This window comes from Schistocerca piceifrons, chromosome 6 (assembly GCF_021461385.2).
Source record: "Schistocerca piceifrons isolate TAMUIC-IGC-003096 chromosome 6, iqSchPice1.1, whole genome shotgun sequence".
Taxonomy (NCBI): domain Eukaryota; kingdom Metazoa; phylum Arthropoda; class Insecta; order Orthoptera; family Acrididae; genus Schistocerca; species Schistocerca piceifrons.
In genome coordinates, this window is record NC_060143.1 from 550,174,036 (window position 1) to 550,200,385 (window position 26,350).

The 26,350-nt window shown below is 45.9% G+C and overlaps 1 protein-coding gene across 1 annotated transcript in view; it reads left to right on the forward strand.

The window, feature by feature from the left end:
- Nucleotides 1-1,311: 1,311 nt before the first annotated feature.
- LOC124803456 overlaps nt 1,312-26,350 on the forward strand; it is a 128,496-nt gene continuing 103,457 nt past the window's right edge. The window contains exons 1-3 of the mRNA XM_047264645.1: nt 1,312-1,322; nt 1,710-1,917; nt 1,961-2,065. Of these exons, the coding sequence (XP_047120601.1) occupies nt 1,312-1,322; nt 1,710-1,917; nt 1,961-2,065 (324 nt within the window). The remainder of the gene's footprint in view (nt 1,323-1,709; nt 1,918-1,960; nt 2,066-26,350) is intronic.

Below are 26,350 nucleotides of genomic sequence, written 5' to 3' on the forward strand. Positions count from 1 at the left end.
ACACGTGCAGTGGATGCTGCGAGGTCAGATGCCAGTTGCCGTGCAGCCAAACAACAGTTCTCTGTTGCTCATGTTACACGTGGTCAGCCCTGCCCTGGTCTTCGGGACACAGTTTCGATCTGTATAAACTTTCGCCCATCTAATTCATATTAAGCCATCGGGTCACATCAGTCTGCGACTGTCCTGCTACCATGCTTCCCACGGCCCTCCACCGCAGAGAGAGTTTTAGGCGTCATCTCAGAAACTTGCCTGTGATATATATATTATTCATTTTGAGGTTGAAGCCAATTCTTGTGTCTCAGTAAGCAATCCAAAAATATGTGAACTGTACTCTACAATACATAAGCACCTAAGAAAATTATTACACGTCGATCGGCAGTGGGCACAAGTGAAACGGAACATTGCTGCTTTGTGCTATTGGCAAGCATCACGAACCGTTGACATGGTATCGATTTGAAAAGTCTCAAGGAAAATTGAGATTAAGATGCAAACACGTGTTCTTAATAACGACATAGTCCAGTTTTAAGAAAATTTTCCTGTGTTAAATCTACATTCAGAGTCAGGTGTCGGCTACGATGTAGCTAATAAACCCTTTTCTTTACAGGAGTGGCAGACGTTTCTGCAGGAGTTCTACGCAGTCTACAGCGGACTGGCAGATGAGCTGTCTATACAGTCACAAGACGTGAGTATCACTACATCTCTGGACTTGTGTTGTAACTGATAGTCGCAGATTCTTACGGCGCATGTGCTAGTTGCAATCCGTACAGAGCCCATAATGATGGCATAAAACCTATTAACATTAAATCTAGAAGTGGAGTTAGATGTTGGTTAATCTGTAGCTGATACAGTCCTTCGTCTACAGGAACGTGAGCTGTTTCTGCAGGAGTGTTTCGAAATGTACTGCAGGATGATGGAAGAGGAGCTAATGCAGTCAATAGGGGTGAGTGTTACTAACTCTGTATACTTCAGTCTTAACTGTTAGCCATATATTCTAGGTAGCTTTTGCCGACAGCAGATTACAGTGGTGAAGGCATTCATTTCTTCAGTCGCCCCAACCCCCCACGTAACCAAAAACATTACGTACATCCACTAACTACATTTCTCTGCATCTATTCATGTCTATTGTGCACTCCGACGGACTTGGGCAAATCCAGCAGGACAATGCGTCACCCCACACGATCATAATTGCACTTGAGTGGCTCCAGGAACGCTCTTCTGAGTTTAACACTTCTGCTGCCCACTAAAGATCACTATGCCACCGAGACTGTCTGATACCACAATGTTTAACAACATTTCCCTGTTATTTGAAACATGTCAACAAGGTAGGCTACATTTTCCTCACATTTAAACGGATTTATTCAGAGTTATTGACACTGAAGCGTTGTGTGAAATCTGCCACGAAATCCCGTCAGTGATAATGAGAATAAGACATACTCGGTTTTCTTTTTCTTTTTGAATGGTTTCGTCATGTTGGTAGTCTACGTCCAGAATTAAGAAGCTAGCGTCACTGACCTCTTAAAGAGCCTAATAATTGTGTATTAAAACAGTCAACAAATTTGAAAAAACCTGCACGAATACCACTTCACCATCAGTGAAGCAGTTTAACAACAGCTTTGCCCACCTAGATCAGAAATTTACCACACATTTCCATTTGCCTCAATGCCTCATCAGCTGTAGTGACTTCACAAAACGTTGTCCTCGTCTCGCAGGAGACGGCGGCCCCTCCGCTCGCCCCCGCACCCGCAGCCCGCAGCGCTTCGGAGGTGCCTCACCGGAAGGGGAAGCGACGTCAGCGTCGTCGTGGCCGGCCCGCCACCGCCCCCCGTAGTTCATCCTCCAGCAGCGGCGACGCTCCACGCACCAGGTGGAGGCCGCGGCGGCGCTACCGCAGGCGGAAGCTACGTGCGGGTCTTCGAGGCCGGTTCGCCGCCCGCACCGCCGCCGCCGCTGCCCCCAGCAGCTCCTCGTCCGCCTCCGGCAGCAGTTGGGAGCTGCGGCGCTAGAGGCGGAGGCCCAGCCGCCGTTGTCGCGCCTGCGTCCGCAGCAGCGTGGGCGCGCGGAGGCCGTGAGTCAACAGGCAGATTCTGCGCGACGACTACAGACTGTGTTCGCGTGCACAACAGTAAATAAATGGATCCCTCGGGTCCGTCTTGGCACTCTGTTGTTGTTCTTGTAGTTTCAATCAGTGACAGACCTCACAGCGGTGACCGACATTACGAAATCGTTAATCGAATCGTTTCTGGGCATCAGCTGTGTTAGCGTCAGATCCCGCTAGATTATTGTGCGCGGAAATGTTAGCAGCAGCAAGCAACAGGTGCTTCACAGAGTCTCCCTCTGCAGCAGGGCGCCTCGCGTTTTTTTAGTGTATTTCGTGGTCGTCAAACAGTTTCACGCCATGTTTGACGACCATTTCCCAAAGGAGAATTCTGTTCAGAAAACTTAATGGGAGCAGCAAGGTTGCCATGGAGACACCCCAGTGGCAGTTTGCATCAGGCGTCGCGTCGCTGTCTGGCGGCGTCAAACTTTTCCGCTGCTGCCTGCTTCTCTGAATATTCGAGCAACCAGTCACAAGCACAGAGTGTGACACGAGATGACCTCCACCAGCACATATACATATACATACGAATTGTCTGTAAAGCGCTAGAACGGACGTGCTGGACACACTGAAATATTTCATCTGATTTTGAGGAAACTATTTCGTAAACATATAGATTTTCTCACATCCCAAACTGACACCTTGGAGCGGTAGTAAATTGGACTTCTTTTCGCTGTTCATCATAGTTATTGTTATGCATCAAAGTCAATACACAATACACGAAATCTTAAGAGTTTACAATGGTAAACATGCATTGTGTAGACTTTGTTCCATTTCAGGCCATACATTGCTCAATATCATATTTAGATAACATATTGAAATAGTGTTATGTTGAAGACAAAAAGATATTTCCATTCTCGACATATTGGTTTGTATATATATGGGAGGATAACATGGTACATTCAATTCTACATGCGACTTGGATGACCTATAGTCATAACATACGTCGTATTTCATGTCCTTTACTAGATACGAAAATGGCATTTTCTTGCAAATGCTGATGTGGACCAGACACACACTGTGTCATGCAATTAATACCATAAACTTTTTTATCTATCGAGGTATGGAAGCAACTGCAGTTTTTTCGACACAACCATATACTTTTTTGGAACTGCAGTTAATATCTTGTCAAAGAAGCATACAGTGACAGAACACAAGTTTATATTTACTACAACCTGTGTGGGCTACTGAGCTCTAATCAAAACCTGTTATGTGTTATGTCACAAGATGTAATCCCTAACTACACCTTGTGAGCCTTTCAGTTTGCATCAAGGCCTTTTCTTTACTTACAACCTTTTAATGCTTTACAGGTGCGTGTAACGACATCAGATTCCAAATTAATTTTCTAGCATCGTTATTGAAACGGTCTTCATAGGCAGGCGTCTGATACAACACTTCAGTTTCTTTTACTAAAAGATGATACATCCAACCTGCTATCATCCCGTGATGCAAACTGTCAGGTAAAATTCCCTGTCCACATCTTCAAATTACAAAAGCCCTGGAAACATACAGAACACAAGATGACTGTTCCCACTAACTTATTAGTCGTGGTGTATGGCCAAAGCTGCTATAGTAATTAGCTTTGACGTTCTCATTTTAACTTTAGATTCGTTTCTCATTCAGTAAAATATCGAGTGTGCTTAAGATTAACCTACATCCCCAACACTGATAATAACTAAAAATAGTGTTACATCAAATCAGTTCGCCCTGTGATCGGCATGCGAATGGCTACATGGTTTTTTTATGTCAGCAGATTTGTTTAACTTTTATGTTGAAGTGTTGAACGAAACTGAAGACGAAAAATTCTAGGGTTAAGTTTTGCAAAGATCGACAAAGATCTATTGATAGGGCTTAAGATTAAATTAAAGGTAGAAGCCTGAATCGTAGCAGCTAACTGATAATGAAACACTGAAGAGTGCAGAAGAATTAAGCAATTCTGGCAGCTTTCAACTAAAATTTCACGCTACAGCTGAACAAGGATAAGTAGAAGCGGCATCGAAAAATCTTTACTGCCTTTAAACAGTCGAGCACTGAGGTGACAAAACTCAAGGGACTGTGATATGCACGTACACAGATGGCGGTAGTACGGCGTACACAAGGTATAAATGGGCAGTGCACTGGCGACGTAGTCATTTGTACTCAAGTGATTCATGTCAAAACGTTTCCTGTGTGATTTAGGAGGTACGACGTGAATTAACGGTGTCTGAACAGGGACTCGTAGTTGGAGCTGGACGCATTGGCCATGGTATTTCGGAAATCGTTAAAGAATTCAGTACTGCGAGATCGACAGTGTCAAGAGCATGCCGAGGATGCCAAGATTCAATCATTTCCCCCCACCACGTACAACGCAGTTGCCGACGACCTGCACTTAATGACCGAGAGCAGCGGCGTTTTCATAGCTGTCGGTGCTAACAGACAAGCAACACTGTTTGAAATAACTGCCGAAATCAATGTGGGACATATCCGTTAGGATACGGCAGCGAAATTTCGCACTGATGGGCTACGGCAGCAGACAGCCGACACGAGCGCCTTTGCTAACAGCATCACGTCCCCTGTCGCACCTTTCCAAGGCTCATGGACATTTTGGTTGCACCCTAAACGACTGGAAAACCGGGGTCTGACCATGTGAGCTCCGATTGCAGTTGGTAAGAGCTGATGACAGCATTCGAGTGTGGTGGAGATTCCACGAAGCCATGGACCCTCGTTGTCAACAAGGCGCTGTTCAAACTGGTGGTGGCGCCATAACCATGTGGGCTGTGTTTACACGGAATGGACTCGTTCCACTGGTCCAAGTGAACCGATAATTGAATGGTATGTTGTGGTACTTGGAGACCACTTGCAGCCTTTCAACGATGGTATTTTTATCGATAACATTGCACCATGTCAATCAATGGCCACAGTTGTTCGCAATTGGTTCGAACAAAATTCTGGATAATTCAAGATAAAGATTTGGCCACCCAGATCACCCGACATGAATGCCATAGAACATTTATAAGACATAATCAAGAGATCAGTTGGTGCACAAAATTCTGCATCAACAACACTTTCACAATTACGGATGGCTGTAGAGGTAGAATGGTTCAGTATTTCTGCTGGAGACTTTCACTAACTGCTTTATGCTGGACAAAAGGAGATCCGATGTGATGTAGGCAGGTATCCCATGACTGTTGTCTTCTCAGTGTAGCATACATAGAGCGGTTTTATCCAGAGATGAGCGATCACACTCCAAGAAAAAAGACATTTTTCGCACACAGTAAGTCTGTTACCCCAAGAACAAACAAAATTATGGCTATGATACCTCATGTTGGCTCTACCGACTATAAAGTAATGCTGTACATGGTATGGTTGTAACATGAAGTCCTGTTCAGTGGAGACACAGGATTTTCTCCAAGTGTCTGGACACATCGCCTTCATCTCGTGCGTTACATGACAGAGCCGCAACGAATGCAGCAAATGTGACACTTGTAACTTAAGACCCTTCTTCACAAATCCTGTTGAGAGCTAACTGGCAACCCAGGCAGTGTACCCACTACATACTGTGGGATATCGCCGGACTGTATCTTACCGCTTAGGGCGTGAACAATATGATTGTGTATATGACATCATGAGAACCAGACACCAACTCACTGGGTCTCGAGACTGGACGCTTGACTTTCTGAGCAGAACAGTCTGCAAAACGAGTTCACTGTTTGTATTCAAATAAGACGCTCTCAATCCGCAGCACTGGCCCCACTCGAGATCTGTTAACAAGGACATGTCCCATGTGCCTGAATCAACTGGACTGCACCAATACACCAAATCAGTGAAGAAATTCGCGCTGATCATTTTGTCCTGAGTCGACACCACTTCAAATAGGATGTGAAACAGATAGTATTGTTGCAAATTGGGAACGCTTGTATAAGGTCCATATCTATGTCACAAAGCCCACTTTAGAGCAGATCACTTATAAAGGAAGCAGCTGCTTCTTTATGGGCAAGTTCAAGTAAACGCGATGAAAAGCAACCAATGATAAGAGATCCTAATAGAAAATGCTTAAAAAGAAAAACTTTTATCCTACTCTCATTGTTTGTATAGTTTGAGTTTTGCTGATCACCAGCCTCTTTCTTGATACTCTTTTGCCTACAGAAAAATGCTATGTAGAGCCACCAATGTTCTGTAGGACAAAGTTAATACTTATTCTCGGTGCAGTTGACGTTAGTGCACTGTGTGTCAAATCAAGAAGCTGAGTCCGTGAAATGTCACTCTACAGTCAAGATGAGTTATGAGTATGGCAAGCTGATCGTCGAACTGGCATACACATAGCGACATTATTCGAATATTAGACAACTAACATGAGATGCAAAACACTGAACATCTGCCTCATCATGGTCCCTGCGCTCATAACGGTCCTATCTGCTGCCTCCTAGCTATAAATTGTGGCTCCTAGCTACACCGAGGAGAATGCAGAATTGCTTTGCGCTGGCTTTCTGGAGGCATCTGTGAAGGCTGTGTCAACACAAGACAGTATGCAGTCGTCTCCAGGCGATCCATTAAGAACCAGATCATGAACCATGCTCACCCTCCCCTGGACTGTATTGTGAGTGAAGGATGTGGGTGAAGGAACACCAAGAACGGAAACTGGACCAGTGTGTGTTCTCTAGCCCTGATGGCCATGGTAGTTGGGAGTGGACGTGGCCAGGTTCCAGCACACATCTGACGCATGCAGTCCCATAAGATGATCGGGCAGGGTGGGGGGAGGGGGGCGTGCATCAGTCATGTTTTGTGCCAGAACTGTCTACAGTCTACATAGGTTGGATGCTGCTCGTCACCAATTGGAGGGCTGTGCACTACTGCGATAGTACCCTCCAGCCTATTGTCCAGATCTTCCAAGGCAATAATGCACGAGCACACCGCACCCTCCTCGTGAACATCTTCTTCCAGATGGTGGGAATTCAGTGAATGGAATGAATTGCAGTATCTCCTCACAAGAATCCTTCTCAGTATGCTAATAACAAGCTGTAGCTTTCACTGTGTAAACATAGAAACCCTTCTTGTACAACGAGGAAGGCAGAGTGCATTTACTTTGGTTATTCAGAAAACTTAGTCTTTCATTCCTTCTCCACTTGTATTTAAGCACACATGTGCTCATGGACACGCAAGTTACACCATTTTTGAGCAATTTATAAAGAGAAGGGTACCAAAAAGGTTTACTTCTGTTGTGTTCACCGAAGTACACTTGACATTAAATGTAAAGGTGACAGGAAGAGAATCCATCATCACAGAAGGTAGTCGCTCTGATTGATCTTTCTTACTAGGCACACAACATTTGTCTCAATGCAAATTAGTTATCATCAGAAATTTAAGGCAACCAGAGTAAGAAACACCCAACAATAATTTATTAATACACTCCTGGAAATTGAAATAAGAACACCGTGAATTCATTGTCCCAGGAAGGGGAAACTTTATTGACACATTCCTGGGGTCAGATACATCACATGATCACACTGACAGAACCACAGGCACATAGACACAGGCAACAGAGCATGCACAATGTCGGCACTAGTACAGTGTATATCCACCTTTCGCAGCAATGCAGGCTGCTATTCTCCCATGGAGACGATCGTAGAGATGCTGGATGTAGTCCTGTGGAACGGCTTGCCATGCCATTTCCACCTGGCGCCTCAGTTGGACCAGCGTTCGTGCTGGACGTGCAGACCGCGTGAGACAACGCTTCATCCAGTCCCAAACATGCTCAATGGGGGACAGATCCGGAGATCTTGCTGGCCAGGGTAGTTGACTTACACCTTCTAGAGCACGTTGGGTGGCACGGGATACATGCGGACGTGCATTGTCCTGTTGGAACAGCAAGTTCCCTTGCCGGTCTAGGAATGGTAGAACGATGGGTTCGATGACGGTTTGGATGTACCGTGCACTATTCAGTGTCCCCTCGACGATCCCCAGTGGTGTACGGCCAGTGTAGGAGATCGCTCCCCACACCATGATGCCGGGTGTTGGCCCTGTGTGCCTCGGTCGTATGCAGTCCTGATTGTGGCGCTCACCTGCACGGCGCCAAACACGCATACGACCATCATTGGCACCAAGGCAGAAGCGACTCTCATCGCTGAAGACGACACGTCTCCATTCGTCCCTCCATTCACGCCTGTCGTGACACCACTGGAGGCGGGCTGCACGATGTTGGGGCGTGAGCGGAAGACGGCGTAACGGTGTGCGGGACCGTATCCCAGCTTCATGGAGACGGTTGCGAATGGTCCTCGCCGATACCCCAGGAGCAACAGTGTCCCTAATTTGCTGGGAAGTGGCGGTGCGGTCCCCTACGGCACTGCGTAGGATCCTACGGTCTTGGCGTGCATCCGTGCGTCGCTGCGGTCCGGTCCCAGGTCGACGGGCACGTGCACCTTCCGCCGACCACTGGCGACAACATCGATGTACTGTGGAGACCTCACGCCCCACGTGCTGAGCAATTCGGCGGTACGTCCACCCGACCTCCCACATGCCCGCTATACGCCCTCGCTCAAAGTCCGTCAACTGCACATACGGTTCACGTCCACACTGTCGCGGCATGCTACCAGTGTTAAAGACTGCGATGGAGCTCCGTATGCCACGGCAAACTGGCTGACACTGACGGCGGCGGTGCACAAATGCTGGCAGCTAGCGCCATTCGACGGCCAACACTGCGGTTCCTGGTGTGTCCGCTGTGCCGTGCGTGTGATCATTGCTTGTACAGCCCTCTCGCAGTGTCCGGAGCAAGTATGGTGGGTCTGACACACCGGTGTCAATGTGTTCTTTTTTCCATTTCCAGGAGTGTAATACTAGACTTTTTCTGCAACTTTGCTTGGACATGCATTTGACATACACAGTAAGACCAAGAAAAATGTGACACTCTTTGATAGCCGATATCAATGGAACAAAATGACATACCGTTACAATAATACCTTGGGGGGAAAGGTTATTTTATGTGTTCAAAGTGATTCCCTATTAGCAGCCGAAGAACGTCACTGGCGCCGAACTGTTGACCGAACTACAGCTATCAGTTTTGCTGATGTGATAGCCACACAGGATGTCTCGATCATTTCTCGTAGCTCATTCAGTGCACATGGCTTCTGTGGATAAACTTCGTTTTTCAGTATCCCCAATAGGTATAAGTCAAGAGGAGAAGGATTTGGAGACTTCTGTGGCTACTCAACAGCTCCTCTTCAACCTATCCATTATACAGGAAGATTTTCATCCAGGTAGGCTCTGACATCTCTGTTGTAGTGAGGTGGAGCGCCATCTTGTTGTAGTAAAAATCTATCATTCCAAACACCTCTCAGATGGCGGATAAAACATGTGTTTGCAGCATATGAAGATACACCCCACCAGTTACGATATCTTCAAAGAAGAACTGGGCCAAACAAAACAAATGATGGAAGACCATACCACACATTAACACCCAGTAGACTAACATGTTCGTCCACTTGAAGTTGAGGATTTTCAGGATCCCAGTGCACACAGCTGTGGAGGTTTACAGTACCATTCAGTTTGAATTGCGCCTCGTCAGACCAGAAAACCATCCCTGCAAAGTATTCATCCTCACGAAGTATGCCTTCAAATCACTCTCAGTACCCCGTCCTTTGATACAGGTCATCTTCGTTCACAATGTGCAGCGATCTTGGAGTCTACACTTTCCACTTTACAGCTTTCAGAAATCGTTGTACGCTTGATTAGCTTACCTCACTTTTACATGCACCCTGCTTCATAGATTTTTGAATACACCTAGTAAAATGATGTGACACAGCATTGCTGAAAGCTGGATTTTGTTGATGCTTTCAATCGGCCACACCTTGATGCTTTCAATCGGCCACACCTTTCCTAATGCATATCCTGGACATTACCGTTGGCTTCATATTCATCCTAAATATGATGAACTGTTGTACGTGTTGGTGACAGTTCTGTACCTCCATCATGTTTCTGTACTTGCAGTACTAATTCAGTATGGCCTTGCATTGCTCAAATGACAATCTTCATCATTCATTGCTGCACTGTCATCTGCTGGAAAACGCGCGCCGAAATCTGTTGAGAAAGCAATGGACTACACTACCATGCAAAATTGCTATGATGAGTCATTTTGTTCCAAAGATATTAACTATGAAAGAGTGTCTAAGTTTTTCTGGATCCTTCTGTGTATTGAAGACATCTCCTCTTCTTCCTCTCTCCTATCTCTCTCCTCACCTCATCGTTCCAGCTCTGTATTTCCATCCCATCCTTCCCAAGCTGTTTCTCCACATCCTTCACTACACTTCATTCATCTCCTTTCAGTTTCTCTCTCCGAGCACATTTTCTTCCCCCTCTCTTTTTCCACATTCTCCTCTCCTCACTCTGTCCATATCATCCTGCCCCTTTTCAGCCTATCCACAACCCTTCTACCCCCTCCACCTGCTTCCTGCATTTCCACCACTCAAAGTATATCTCCCCTCCCCCTCTCTTTCCCTAGCCCCAGCTCTCTCAGCTGTCTGTCCATCTTCTCCACCCCTTCTCCCAGTTCATCACCCCCTCTCCCATCGATGTATCTCATGCTGGAATTGCCAATGCTACATGCATAAGATGGCTCCTCCCCCCTCTCTCTCTATCTCCTCCTCCCAACATTTTCTATATAACTCCTCATCCCCCCCTTTTGTCTATTTCCTCCACTCACTCTCTCTGACCATGTCATCTTTCTCCACTCACTCTCTCTGACCATATCCTCCATCCCCTCTCTCTCACAAAATCTTCCTATCCCCTCCCTCTGACCACATCTTCCTACTCCTTCCTCTAACCACATCTATCTACACCTCTTCCATCTCCACCTACCCCTCTCCCTTTTCCACTTGCCCACTAGCCCTCTGCATACGACTTCCACCTGCCTCATACTAATTCCATTCTTCCCCAGTGTCCATTTCCTCTTCCCCCTCGCTATATTCATCTCTTCTATCAATCTCACCCTGTCCCAAGTCATGCTCATAAGCACATGTAGCCTCTGCAATACAATTGAATAAAGCAAGCAGTTACTACATCCAGCTTGAATAACATTTCTGCATCTGTAAGATCACAGATGATATGCAGCACCATGCCTTTCTGTTAGCTAATGCTGGCCCATCGGTGTTTCAACTCTTCAAGGAGCTTCATCCCAATGCTGAGCCACAGGCCCTCTCATACACCACCACTGAGGGTAACCTCGACAAATATTTTGAATCCCATAATCCACATCACTGCAGCCCATCACAAGTTCTTTAGTTACCAGAAGCTATCCTGAGAGACCTACTGTGAATGGATTGCCTATTTCAAGGCCTCTCCATGGAGAGTAGCTTTTCTTGTTCCAGTAGTTAGTGTCATTAGCAGTATGCCTTCTATCTGGTAAGGGACATGGTGGTGGTGCATTCGCCCAATGAGGCTCTCTGCCAAGACCATCTCAAACATAAGGAATCTTTGGTGGATGCATGCCTTTCCATTTTTAGTGCCTATGAACAATCTTTCTTTCTTTGAGAGGGAAAAATTTGCGGACTTCTCGATGACGCAACGTGCAGAAGGATAGAAGGATAACCGACAAGTCGCCTTCAAAGAAGAGCCGTTGAACTTCTTCACAGTACCTTTGATGGAAAAACTGCCAAGAAACTTCGACCACGAGCGGCTACCAAAGGTCCACAAGGAGGGGACACCTTTGCGTCCAATAGACAGCAACATAAGAGCAGCAACCTATGAACTAGCCTAACACGTGACGGGTCTCCTTAGTCCATTAGTGGGAAAATGCGAAAACCACATCCACAGTTCCATCCACTTTGTGCAACGTACACAAGAACTTCGGCTCCAGGATAGAGGCTTGTTAGTGAGCTTCGACGTAGTGTCCCTCTTCACTAGGGTACCACTGAAAGACTCCATCGATCTGATACGCAAGAAATTCGACAACAACCTAACAAGGCTCTTCGAGTTCGTGCTCACCTCAACATACTTCCTGTTCGACGGAAATTATTATGAACAGACAGATGGCGTCGCCATGGGATGCCCGCTTTCACCGGTTGTAGCCAACTTTTTTATGGAGAATTAAGAGGAGAAGGCAGTAGAACAAGGAAAACAAAAGCCAACTTGTTTCTTCCGCTACGTGCATGACACGTTCGTTGTTTGGCCACATGGATGGGACAGCTTAAATGAATTTCTGGGACACCTCAACTCGCTGCACCCCAACATACAGTTCACGATGGAGGTGGAGCAGGATGGTGCCCTACCGTTTATTGACGTCCTGGTGAAACGGAAACCTGACGGCAAGCTGGGACACGGTGTATACAGAAAACCTACATACACCTAAATGCCTTCAGTTGCCACGACAACTCCCAGCGTGAAGGCGTTTTACGCACACTTGTTCACAGGGCACGACCGATCTGCGATCAGGAGAGCCTTCCAGCAGAAATGCAGCACCTCGAGACAACGTTTCGGAAAAATGGGTAAAACCAAAAGCAAATAAGACTTGCACTCCGACAGACTGCGCCAAGAGAACAAGAAGAAGAAACAGAAGAACACAAGTCATTGGCGTGAACCCCTTTGCCGGAACCACCTCAAGAAAAACCGGTAGAATCCTGGGGAAAACACAGTGTGAAATGTGTATTCCGACCCCCTGCAAAATCCTAGACTCTACTAGGTTCAATGAAAGATGACCTAGGCCTTCGGAAACAAGGCGTTTATCAAATTCCCTGTCAGTGCAGAAAATCATACATTGGGGAGACAGTCCGCACTGTAGAAGAGAGGTGCCACGAACACAGGCGACATACCGAATTACGCCAGGCCACTAAATCAGCCACGGCTGGCCATTGTATAATGACTGGCCATACTATGGACTATGAAAAAACAAAAATACTCTATCAATCCTACTTCTGGGACTGCGTTACTAAAGAGGCCATCGAAATGCAACTACAGGACGATATAATTAATAAAGACAGCGACCTTCAACTTGGTCAGGCTTGGAACCCCGCACTCAGCCTGGAGAGAAAGATGCGGTCCCAGAGATCGAACACCACCCCCAACGGCGGCAGCAGGGAGACTGCAGACCCCAGTTCAGACCCAGGCGCCGCTTCCCCCACCACCTCCAGCAGCCGCCGCGCCGGCCGCACCGAAGGCACCGGGAGAGAAACGGGTGAGGGGGTAACGACTAGTATATATAGGGCGCCGAGAGGAACAGCACAGCATTCGTCAGGAACCACCTGAAGATGGCAGCGTGCACGTCTGCCGAAATATTGTGGAGAAATTACGACGCTACCCGATCGGATACCCGAGAACTGTTCAAATTGAAAATACGCCAGGAAAACTTCAGATCGCATAGAGATGGAATAGATTTGGTGAGGAACTATGTATTAGACACATGTACGGGACTATATCATTTGATCAAATTCATTGAAATGAAGGGAATGCAAAGAAATTCTTTCTCCTAGTGATGCTGTTGTTATACATGCTATAGGAGTACCCCTGACAATGAAAATTTAAGGTGTGACAAGACATATGTTCATACAAACTATAAGTTAGAGAGTCTGGTCATAAGCATGATGTGTACCTTTAAGTTGCAGTCTGGCACAAGATCATTCGTTAAGACATTCACTACATTGCAGGTTCATCTTTCTGCATAGTTTTCAGGTATCTAATTTCATATCATTCTATCTTCATTACCACTGACACCATTTCTTTCACTTCTATAAAATTAATGCAGTCTATATATATCCCTGTGGTTGCAAAAATGATTACCCACCTAACCCAGTCACTCCAGTGGTGTTCCTCCTACATACTGTCTGGAAGGACCTCTGGTTATAGTGCCCAGAACTAATAGATGGAAACATTACTGTCAATGATAGTCTGAATTAGGTACGGAGGCATGCTCACACAGCCTAATATTTTAGGTAATTGCTCAAAAGAAACAGACATTCTGGGTTAGAGAATGGTTTTGGTTCAACTTTCCATTTCTCACAAGATATTAATTCCACAGTAGGTTCTCCATTTCAGAACGAGTGTTACGATCTTATTTCAAGTAATTGCATACTCTGATTTTATCCCTGCTGACACTACATGAGTAGATTTCATTTTATTGAATTTGGTAGGTTGTTATAAATCTGTATTGCTGGGTAGATCATGGTCCCCCATGAGTATTCCCACACACACAGTGGGGGAATCACTGGTAGCATGGTTTGTAGGAGGTATGAAGGAACATTAGTAGCAGTGAATGTTTGAGACAGGCTGGAGGTGTGATCAGATAAACCAAAATGTAGTTTAACACTGACTGATTACAACAAGCAGGGGATCCAGGTTTTTAAATAAAGTCCCAGACTGGCACTAATTTTTGTCTATCACAAGCACAATAGCATTTCCCCGAACTTTTTCCTCCCTCTTTCTGATTAAAGAATCTCTGGCCCTATAACTTAAAATTTGTACGGTCTTCACATTCAGATCTGTGACAAGCTGGTAAGTGCAAATATTTCCTATTTTTATTACATGAAGACGAAAGTGAGTTTCATTCCATTAAACACGATTCCTCTCCCTCTCTCTTCCTTTCTTTCAGAGTCTGTGGGCTGTAAAAATTAATCTTTTATGCAGATGATGTTTGTGTATGTTGAATAAATACGGTGTTCTAATGTGCTGGGCAATCATGCAGAATTTCTTGATTTTTTTCTGCAAATAAAAGTACAAAAATATCCTATTTTTGGGAACTATTAGTTTTTCCCCTGAAGTAGAAAGAAGAATAGGTTGGAAAGATTATTAAGGAAGGGCATGTAACTCAGACCGCAGAATGTGAGGGACACACTTCTGAGGATCATGAAGAGCATACCTCAACCTAATAGGTGTGAAAAAGCCTGAGACAGGAGCCAAAAGGTAGTCAGAGTTGAGAGTAAGAATACATAGAAAGAATAGTTAGAGACAGATACGAAATGGATATTATAGTGAACACATCAGTTAAGCAGTTTCTCACTTACCCCCCCCCCCCCATTATCCCCCTCCTCCCAAAACATTGCACTAATACTATATAACACTGCCCCTAGCATTGATAACGCCAAATTGAACTGAAGTCACTCATCGATGATTACATCCCGTAGAGCTGCCAAACTACAGGCATGTTGAAGCTTCCTGCCAGATTAAAAATGTGTGACAGACCAAGATAAATTGGGACCCTTGCCATTCATGGACAACTGCTCTGATCTGATTTGATTTGATTTGATTTTGTTTTCTTTTGTGGTGCAAAAAACAAATAAGGTCATAACCACCCAAGTGGGAACCATAGAACACGAACACAAAAAAGGAGTTAAAAGTGACTACATGTTAAGCACAATTGATGCAAGGAAAGAGAGCTACAAACAAGGACTACGTCTTGCAGATAGTTCCACAAAATACACTGTAGGGACAACAGTGGTCTCGAACTAAAGATTAAATGTCCTTCACCGCATTGCTTCGTCAGATAAAAATTAAAATGCTGTCAATAGCCTGTTCATTGTTGACTAAAAAGACCAGTAACTCAAATGGCAAACATACATTAGAACATAATCAGTTAAAATGGGGCATTCGGTCAGGAAATGGTGAACTGTCAAGGTTGATAATAGTGAGCATTAAGTTGTGAGTGATTACTGCTTAACAAATGGTGATGACTAAAAAGACAGTGCCCAATATGCAACCTAGCTAATATGATCTCCTCATGTGAAGAGAACCAAGACAGGTCAGCCAAACTGCTGGGAGAGTTTTACTCCCCAGAGCTTGTTCCCATGAAGGGAAGAACAGCGGTTATGCCAAAGTAACACCAATAGCTGATAGATGGCAACACAAATACCATCAGATGGAATGGAAGAACTAGCGGACCGAGCTACGAAGACTGCAGCCTTGGCAGTAGCGTCAGTGTCCTCGTTTCCTGTCAGACCAATGTGGCCAGGAACCCACATAAACATCAAAGTGGCTCCATCAAGAGAGACCAAGTTACAGCTTTCCATGATCCGTTGAACTAAGGGATGGATGCTGTACAGCACAAAGAGAACTTGAAGGGCACAGAGAGTCAAGGCAGATGACACAATTGAAACGGCTGTGTCGCCGGATGTAATGCATGGCCTATACAGGCGAAGAGCTCAGCTGTAAATATTGAGCAATGTTCCAGAAGCCAGTACCGAAAAACGTCGGTGACACTGATGAAGGCACACCCAACACCACCGTCAGTACAAGAGCCATCAGTGTATCCGAAGGTGTTACCACTAAGATCTGTGCGAAGGTCGAGAAACTTACACCGATAGATCGAAGCTCGAGAAGCTTTCTTAGGAAGTGAATGAAGTTCAAGGTGAACAGGGGCTGCCACACGAAGGCAAGAAGGTGAAGGGTTCACAGCCATGGGGAAAGTGTCATGGAGCATGAAGTTAAGCTGCCAGAGCAATAGCTGAAAATGAACTCCAAGAGGAAGCAGAGAAGAGGGACTCACCCCATACTAGTGGTCAAGTCATCAAAGAATGAGGCATAGGGTGGGTGGCCAGGCATGGCAGACAAATGGCACATGTATCTGCTGAGGAAAACATCATGCAAGTATGACAGCAGTAGTTCAGCACCTTCTGCATAGAGTTTCTCAGTTGGACAAGTGTAAAAGGTACCAGTGGCCAAACGGATTCCACGGTTGTGGATTGTATTTAGACAGCGTAAGATGGATGAACGTGCAGATGGATAAACGAAACAGCCAGAGTCTAGTTTTGAACAGACAAGGAATCGGTACAAACAGAGGAGGGTGGTCTGATCTGTTCTCCAGGCGGTACAACTCAGATCACGTACGACATTGAGGGACTAGGTGCAGCAGGTGGCCAAATAAGATATGTGGCACGTCCAAGAAAGCTTTCCATGAAGCATCAACCATCAAAAATTGCGTAGTTTCAGAAAACGGAAGAGCTACAGGACCAGAAAGCAAAGACAACGGAAGAAATCCATTACGCTGTGAGAACTTCATACAAACGGCTTTGTCAGTGGAAAAGCGAAAGTCACTGTCGATGTTCCACGACTACAGGCGATCGATACATCACAAAAAACGCCACTCAAGGAGACAAGTTCGTGAAGCACTGCAATACACCGCCAAATTGTCAACGAAAAGGGCATACAGGCCATAATAGGGTTTATGGCTATGGTAAAGTGAACAACAGTCAGAATGGAACCATGAGGCACCCTGTTTTTCTCGATAAAATACCGAAATGGCAGAGAACACAGGTATCTTGACACTCTTTCCCTTAAAAATTTCCTAAGGAAACAGGGCAAGAGGCCTTGGAATCCCAATGTATAGAGTGTACAAAGGATACCTGTCCTTCACCAGATCTTGTAGGCTTTCTTCCAGTCCAAAACACGGCCACAGTCTGGTATTACCACAGGAAACCATTCATGATGTGAGGTGACAAAGTGACGAGATGGTCAACTGCAGAACAGTGCACTCAAAACCTCACTGAAAAGTGGTTGGTAAACTGCAAGTTTCAAGTCACCATGCATCCAGGCATGAATCATATGATGCAAACACAGTTGGTGAGAGAAATGGGGTGGTATCTAGACGAAAGGTGTTTGTCCTTACCGGGATTAGATATTTGTATGACAGTGGCTTCACGCTATCATCTGGGAAACGTGCCCTCTGCCCAGATGCAGTTGTACGTATGAAGGATAAAGTGCTTCCCACAAGAGAAAGGTGAGGCAACATCTGAATGTGACCACAGTCAGGCCCTGGAGTGGAAGATCGGGATGAGCTGAGAGTACGACCTAGCTCCCGCTGAAAGGAGATGGGTATCACCTGAGCTTCCTCAGCTCGTTTCCTATGGAGGAAGGCAGGGTGACAGTGAGTGGAGCTCGAAATCTCTGTAAAATAGTAGCCTAAGATGATGGAGATAGCAATGGGGTCCACTATGACATAGTCTTCTACGCTCATCCCAGAAACTGGGCATTTGAACTTGGTCCCAGAGAGGTGTCGGAGGTTAGGCGACATGACGGAACAGAGTCGAATTCTTACAAGCACTACATCAAGAAATCCAGCTTTTTTTTACTCTATCTCAAAGAATGAGACAACAATGCACACACAGCTGTTTACAATGAATAGAGTAAGTCATCGTAGGATAATGGTAAAACGCGGAGAGCACGTCTCCACAAGCAGATTGCGACACATCATTCCTCAGTTCACCAATGAACTGGGACACGACTCATTAAGGATGAAGTGCGAAGTATGGACCACTCCGCAGCAGTAAGGATAAGGTCTGCAAGGTACTCTACCCGGTCATTACAGATGGGGAAATGTTGTTAGTCGAATGTCGCCAGGGTGGAGTACAGCCTCCAGTGGGCCTTAGAAAGCTTGCAATTGGGTTTACACATAGATGGGATAGAAGTCAGCAATTGGATAACACACAGGAAATGGTCGCTCGAGTATGTGTGAGAGAAAATGGACCACTCGAAACGATGGGCAGGCTAGGCAGTGCAGAATGAGGACCCCAAATGGGAATCAGTCTGTGGAGGCTGAAAGGAACGAGGGTGCTCCAGTGTTAAGTGAGGTTGAGTTGATTGAGGAGGTCAGCCATGAGGATACCTCTCAGAAAGGTTCTGGGAGGGCCACAAAGGGGATGGTGTGCATTAAAGACCCTGAGCAGCAAAAAGGGGTGATGGGGTTGACCAAAAAACTGAACGAGTATGCCCTGGTGATACTGAATGATGGAGGTAAGTTGACGTTACAAAGAGAAAGGTGAAGTGTAGAAGGAAAATGAAGACTAACAGCCTGCAGCTCGGGGTTCAGTGAGATGGTCTGACAATGAAAGTCATCCAGAACGAGCAATGTGACTCCCCCATTAGATGGACTGCCATCCTTGGGGGGAAGGTCGAAGCAGACCACAAAGAAATGCGAAAGGTCTAAGTGGTCATGAGGACGCAATTTTGTTTCCTGGAGGCAGAAAACAAGAGGACGCTGCTATTCCGAAAGCAGCTGTAATTCCTCCTTGTTGGACAGAGTGCTGCAAACGTTCCACTGGAGGAGAGTCTACATGCGGAAAGGATAGGAGGGATGAAAATAAAGGTTGCCACCTCAATGACTGTCAAGTGCCAGCTTTCAGACTCACTGTTACAGGGCGCTGAGGCTGGAGGATCCTGTTCCACGGGATCTAAAGAGGTGTCGGCAGCCTCTCTTGGTTGGCCTGTGCATTCCAGAGCAGAGAAACGGTTGGCAGTGTGCACGGGGAAATGGAGGTTGGCCAGGTGAGGATATCACACTGCTGAAGAGGCTCTCTGAGTCAGGGAGGAGAAGACCGTTTGCCTTTGATTTCTTAGAGTCTTTGCGGTTGGCAGATCAAGACACAGATGATTGTTGGCTGGAAGGACATAAAAAGTCTTCACAGGAGTATTCCTTCTGTTCTACTAGTTGTGTAGCAAGTGATTTCGCCACCAGAGGCTTGTTATACGGCCAGAGGGGACGCAGACGAGGATGCTACCATGACACTTGGCAATTTGACAGCTGTAGTGCTGAATTTGAGGTCGCAAGTTTGTATGACTGTGTCCTTTATGGAGTGAAGAGTAGCAAGAACAGTAGTTTTAGTGCCAGATTGTAAAATGCAGGGCTTTCGACCAACCAACAACATGCGAGTGACGGGGCTCAGCCAGTAGGGATAGCTATTTAATTTTATTTTTTTTTTAAATCACCAGCCTTCTCAGCTTCTCAGTAGTCGCCGCTATGTGAAGATCGCGATCGGATTGTAGTCTCTGGTCACCGCGTATCTTTGGCGAGTTGGCATCCCGCGGGCCGTGACACGAAAGAACGAGGAAGAAGGGGGTTTCTGGGAGTTAGCTCTAGACTGTGTTTGAGGAGTGACGTCGGTGTTGTAGGGCAAGGCCGCTTGGTTGGCGGGCCCTGCAGAATCAGTCAGTTGGGGGTGGAACGCCGCGGGCTCGAAGATCCTAGCGTGGAGGGCTGGTGTTGTCCCGATGGCTGTCATCGTGTGGTCATTCAAAGGCTGAGAAGTGATTTCTTGGGTCTGCTATTGGATTCCGAAGAAGAACTCTAAAATGGTGCATGTTGCTGTTGCGTATATCAGACTTGTGAGTGGTGTAAGCCTCGCTTCAGTACTGCAGTCTCCAGCTAGAGCGCTGCTTGGGAGGAGAGCATTGATATTGGCATTGTCATCTATTTAGCTGCTTTAGAGTAGATTACTGTTTTGGATCAAAGGCGGATCCACTTATGAAACGTGTTAACTGCAGTTCACTTCTTATGGTATTTTACAATTCTACTTGTCATGATGAAATCGCCAATAGTATTTTCATAATTTAGCTTGGGACGTCATTCTGTGGTTTGGTGTGGCCCTCCCAAGAGTTTAAAGCTCAAAATATTTTCTTATTGCCCTTGCTGAGGTTGCCTTGCAACAGTTGTTGTCTTGCAACAGTTTGGTGAGCTGTGGTATAGTCAAAGTCCTCAGTAGTACCGCATCAACTCCCTCGCCCCTTTTAAGACTTGTGAGCCGCACCCATAATGACATATACTCCCAGTATGCAATTTGTGTAAGCTGGTTGGCCTTGTTAACGTTTTGTGTATCGTGGAAAATATTTCCCATGCCGCATATGATCCTGAATGATAGCATGGCGCACAAAAGCGCATAACCACGACGAGATCAAAAGATCTGTATTGTATATTATTGTTTAACGGATGTAACCACTGAGCTTAAGAGTTGATTTGTGTTTTTTAATTTATTTCGAAAGGAAAAGATTTACATACCTGCTTAATTATAACATCTATGCTTAATTATTTGGCGTAATTCGTTGGATGTAGTATGCATCACATTTAGGGAGGTGAAAAGTGTTTAAAAGGAAGGAAAATATTTTGTGATACACTGCACATAGTGAAGGCTACAGGGTTTGGGTGTACGTAGATAGTAATCAGATTTTGTTGCATTTAAGTTGTTTTAATTAAAATTTAGTGATCAATATTTTATTGCCTTTAGAGAACACAGGTGATATCGAGGAAATTTTGGTATTGCCATGTGGCGTTATAATCTTTTATTTAATCTTGCGTTTAGTAATTTATATTTTTTTCCTTTTTTTAAGAAGGAGTTTTGAGTTTTAAGTGTTGTAAATTGATCCTGAGAGCTGTTCTTTGATCTTTTATTATTCAAGAGATTGTTGGTTAAATAATTCTTCAGGAACTTTCATTAAGAAACTGTATTGAGGATCTTGCTGTTCATGATAACGAATGTTCACTTACTATTTTAAATTCAAGTTAATAAAGTTGTAAAATTTTAGATGTAAAAAAAAGCTTTTAAAAACAGTGCCTGCCTGTACTCCCCACAGCTGCCACGGCCTCAAGGTGTTGGCCTTTGGGCATTGTCTCATGTTTTCCCCGGTATCTACCCAGCTAACGCCTGTGGGGCCATGTCAAAGGTAAGGCACTTTTTCTCACTGCACCCAGATTTCCTGGACAGCCTGCTCATCGAGATGCATGGAATAGTAGTGGGATCAGGCTGCATAGTCACCACTGCAATCGATACATCTGGGAGAAGGAGGCAGGTAATTGCCCTCATGAGCATCCCTGCCACAAGCAACACATTTGGCCATGTTTTGACATGACATTGGAATGTGGTTGTAACGTTGACACTGGTAAGAGTTCATAGGATTTCGAATGTACGGTTGGACTGGCTTTGATCTTTGATAGAAGTACTACTCTATCAAATGTGAGGAAAAGAGTGCATGCAGACACTAAAGTTGCATCAGCCCTTCTCATTACCCAATGGGCTGCAATGACGCCCTGATCATAGAGATAAATTTGGATATCTTGCTCAGTGAGATCATGGAGCAGCCTGGTGTAGATAATAATATGCGCAGAATTCTGCATTTAGTCGCCTCGGCAAAAACAGAATACTGCTGTTTTGTCTAAAACTGACATGGTGAGACCGTGGCTGTGTACAATTAATGTAGGTTAATTCTTACAGAGAAAAAAACAGCAACCAGCCACTATTAATACTGCTATTTTTGTAGGTAAATAGCGCTAAATAAATAGCAGTATTAATTGTGGCTGGCTGCTGTTTTCTTCTCTGTAAGAATTAACCTACACTAAAAACAGGATAGCCATGGAGGAGGAAAGCTGCAAGACTTTAATATAGCCAATGGTCTTCAAAAGCAAAGTGCCGTTACATAAACGATAGCAGGATTTCGCAGGGGCTACAACTGCCTCAACACCTAGCAAAGGATTTAGACTAAGTCTGTGAAGGTGATTGGCTCACTGTAAGAAAATTCCCCATGACTGCCAGCATCTCCGATCGCACGCTCCTTCCAACTGAGCCATGAGCCCCCATCCCCCACAAACGGAGGATCACCTGCTTTAGATGATTTTTCACACCTCAGGTCACACTTCTCGAACTCCTGAAAGAGTGAGCAATTGGCAATTTGGGAATGTAACACTTCAGGCAATCACCCCTCCCTGGGTATGGCCTGTACCAGGGGGTACATACAAATCGTACCCGTCAACCCAGGGCTCGCAATTACGCATTACACAGTCACCTGTTATGCATCAGACACAGGGGCCTGCTTTCAGGAGTGCAAAGGGAGGAGAAAGAAACATAGGTACCTCAAACACCAAAGCAGAGAAAGAATAGGGAACACCCCACACGTCGTCTGTTGGTGCCAATGACGACGGCACACCCGACACCAAAGGCAGCCCAACAGCCATCAATGTACACAAAGCTATTGCTGCGAAGGTCCATGCATAGGTCTTGAAACTGAAGGCAATAGACCAAGGCTGGAGTAGAGTCCTTAGGAAACGAATGAAGGCCAAGGTGAACACAGGTCATCGCACAAAGCAAGGTGATTCATACCCACCAGGAAAGTTGCAGGTAGCGAGAAGTTAAGCTGCCAGAGAAAGAACCAAAAGTGAACTCCAGGAGATAACAGAAAAGGGAGATGTACCCCATACTGATGGTCAAAAGAGTCATTGAAGGAGGCATAGGATGGGTGGCCATACATAGCAGACAAACGGAATGCATAACTGCTAAGGAAAAAGTCACGGTGGTGGGACAGCAGTAGTTCAGCCACTTCTGCATACAGACTCTCTCTCGATCAGGCCACTGGCCAAATGGATACCACGATGGTGATTAGTGTTGAGACGGCGTAAGAAGGATGGACGTGTAGATGCGTAAACGAAACACCCATAGTCTCGTTTCGAACAGACAATGGACTGGTACAAATGGAGGAGGGTGGCTCGATCTGCTCCCCAGGAAGTACCACTGAGAACGCGTAGGACACTGAGGGACCACATACAGTGGGTTGCCAGGTGAGACATGTGGGAGGACCAAGAAAGCTTCCTATCGAACATGAGCCCCAGGAATTTCGTAGTTTCAAAGAACAGAAGAGCAGCAGGCGATGGAAAAAACCAATTGCGCCGTCAGAAATTCACACTAGCGGTTTTGTCACTGGAGGTTATGAAAGCCATTGTCGACACTCCACGAATGAAGACGATCGAGATTTCGCTGAGGTCGCCGTTCAATGAGGCAGGACCGTGCTGTATTGTGATAGGTAGCAAAATCATCAACGAGAAGGGAGCCAGAGATGCCCAGTGGGATACAGGCCAATAGAGGGTTAATGGCGGTAGCAAAGAGGACCACGCTCAGGATGGAACACTGAGGCAACGCATTCTGCTGGATAAAGGTGTCCGACAAGTCAGAACCCATATACCTTGAAAACTCAGTCTTTTAAAAATTCCTGAAGGAAATGGGACATGCAGCCCTGGATGCCTCACTTGTAGAGTATGGAGGATACCAGTCCTCCAGCGGGTGTAATAGGCTTTCCGCAAATCGATAAACACAGCCATAGTATGGGATGTCCACAGAAAACCGTTGATGACATAGGTGGACGAAGTGACAAGATGATCAAATTCAGGACGGCGCGCTCGAAATCCATGCTGTGCAGTTGTTAGTAAATTGCGAGACTTCACCACCTGCAAACACAGCTAGTGTGAGAAATGGGGTAGTAGCAGGAAGGAAGGTGTTCGTCCTTACCAGGCCTAGGTATGAGTATGATAGGGCTTTACGTCAACATCTGTGAAGCGTGCCCTCTGTACAGGTGTGGTTGTAAGTATGAAGCAGATAGTGCTTGTGCCAAGAGAAAGGTGCTGCAGCACCTGAACGTGCCCTGGGGTAGAGGATCAGGATGAAGTGAGAGCTCCCTCATAGCAAAGGAGGCATTGCAGCACTCACGATTCTGAGAAGGCAGTGATATGTCCCGAGCTTCCTCCACTCGTTTCCGTTGCAGAAAGACTGGGTGATAGCTTTTCGCTATCCCGGATAATGGGACAACACTGTGCACGCAACTATTTATAATTAATGCAGTTTGCCATCGTAGGATGACGGTTAAAAACGTGGAGAGAACGTTTCCATGTGCGAATTAAATCGCGGTGCTTCTCAGTCCACCATGGGACCGGAACACCACGTGGTAAAGAGGAAGTGCGAGGAATGGAACATTCTGCGGCAATAAGGATAACGTTTGTAAGATAACATACCTGGTCGTCACAACTGGGGAGATGTTGTTCGTCGAAGGTCGCCAGGGAGGAGTAAGGTCTCCAGTCAGCCTTAGTAAGCTGCCATGTGGGTGTGCACGTAGGTGGGGTGGGACCCAGCAAATGGATAGAAGACAGGAAATGGCTGCTCGAATTTGTGTCAGAGAGAAGAGACCAGTCGAGATGATGGGCAAGCTGAGCAGCACAGAAGGATTGGTGTGGAGTCTGAAAGGAACGTGGGTGCTCCTACGTTAAGGCAGAGGACGTTAGGTTGTCTGAGAAGAGGGCACCTCTCTGACGGGTTCTGGGAGAACCGCAAAGAGATGTTGCACATTAAAGTCAGCAAGCAACAGAAAGGGGTGACGTAACCACCCAATAAGATGGAGGAAAACTGCCCTGATGACATCGAATGATGGAGGAATGTAAACTGTACAAAAGGAAAAGGTCAAGCAAGGAAGGAAAAGGCGATCTCCAACAGCTTGAAGGCAGGTAGTCAGGGAGATGGGTTTACTATAAACGTCATCTCATATCAGTAGTATGACTTTCGCAAGAGATGGAATGCCATCCTCAGGGGGAAGTTCAAAGTGGACAGGGAAGAAATGCGAGTGCTGAGAGTTTTGTTTCCTAGAGGCAGAGAACATGTGTTCTAAGAGCAGCTGTAAATCATCTTTGTTTGATCGAAGGCCATGAATGTTCCATTGCTAGACAGTCATAAGGTGGAAAGGGGAGGAGGGAAAAAAATGAAGTAGTGTCACCTCGGTGGCTGCCGAGTCCCAGCTTCCAAATGCTCACTGCTACAGGACTCAGAGGCTGGAGGATCCTGCTGCATGACATCTACAGAGGCGGCGGCATTCTCTCTCTGTCGCTCTGTGGGGTCCAGAGCAGAAAAACGTTTGGTTGTGTGCACTGGCAACTCGGAATTCGGCCAGGTGAGGGTATCTCATAGCGACACCGTCGAAGAGGATATCCAAATCTGCAAAGGAGAAGATCTTTTGCTTTCGTTCGACTTCTTAGAGCCCTTCTGGTTAACAGAGGAAGACTCAGATGTTGATTGTCTGGAGGAACGTAGGACATCTTTGTGGGAGTATTCCTTTGCCCTTTCTGGCCTCCCAGTTGTGTAGCAGGTGACTGCGCCCCAGGAGGCGAATGTCTGGTGGCTTGTTTCGCAGCTAGATGAGGAGACAGTGATGCTACCATGTCACTGGACGATTTCAGAACCACAGTGCTGAATTTGAGGTCGCATATCTGTGTGGCCATGTTCTTCATGAAGCGAGACGTAGCAAGAACAGTACTGTAAGAGCCAGATGATAGAATGCAGGGTTTGCAACTAGCCAATAACGTGCGAGCGACATAGTAAAGCCCTTTTTCCTTTACCCAGATCTCCTGGACAGCCCACTCATCGAGATACATGAGACAGTCTATAGAGGACGCGTCATGGTCGCCATTGTAGCTGATACAGTTGGGAGAAGGAGGCAGACAATCACCCTCGTGCACACCCCTGCCACAGGTTACACATTTGGCTGGGTGTCGGCAAGACATTCGACTGCGGTTGAAATGATAGCAGTGCCCCGGGTTTGGAATGTATGGTCGGACTGTGGTAACTTCATAACCTGCTTTGATCTTTGACAGAAGCACCAATCTATTAAAAGTGAGAAAAAGAGTGCATGTGGACATTAAGGCTGTGTCTACCATTTTCATCACTTGATGGACGGCAGTTCTACACAGATCAGAAGGTACGTTTGGATTTCTGCCTCGGGGCAGCCTAGTGT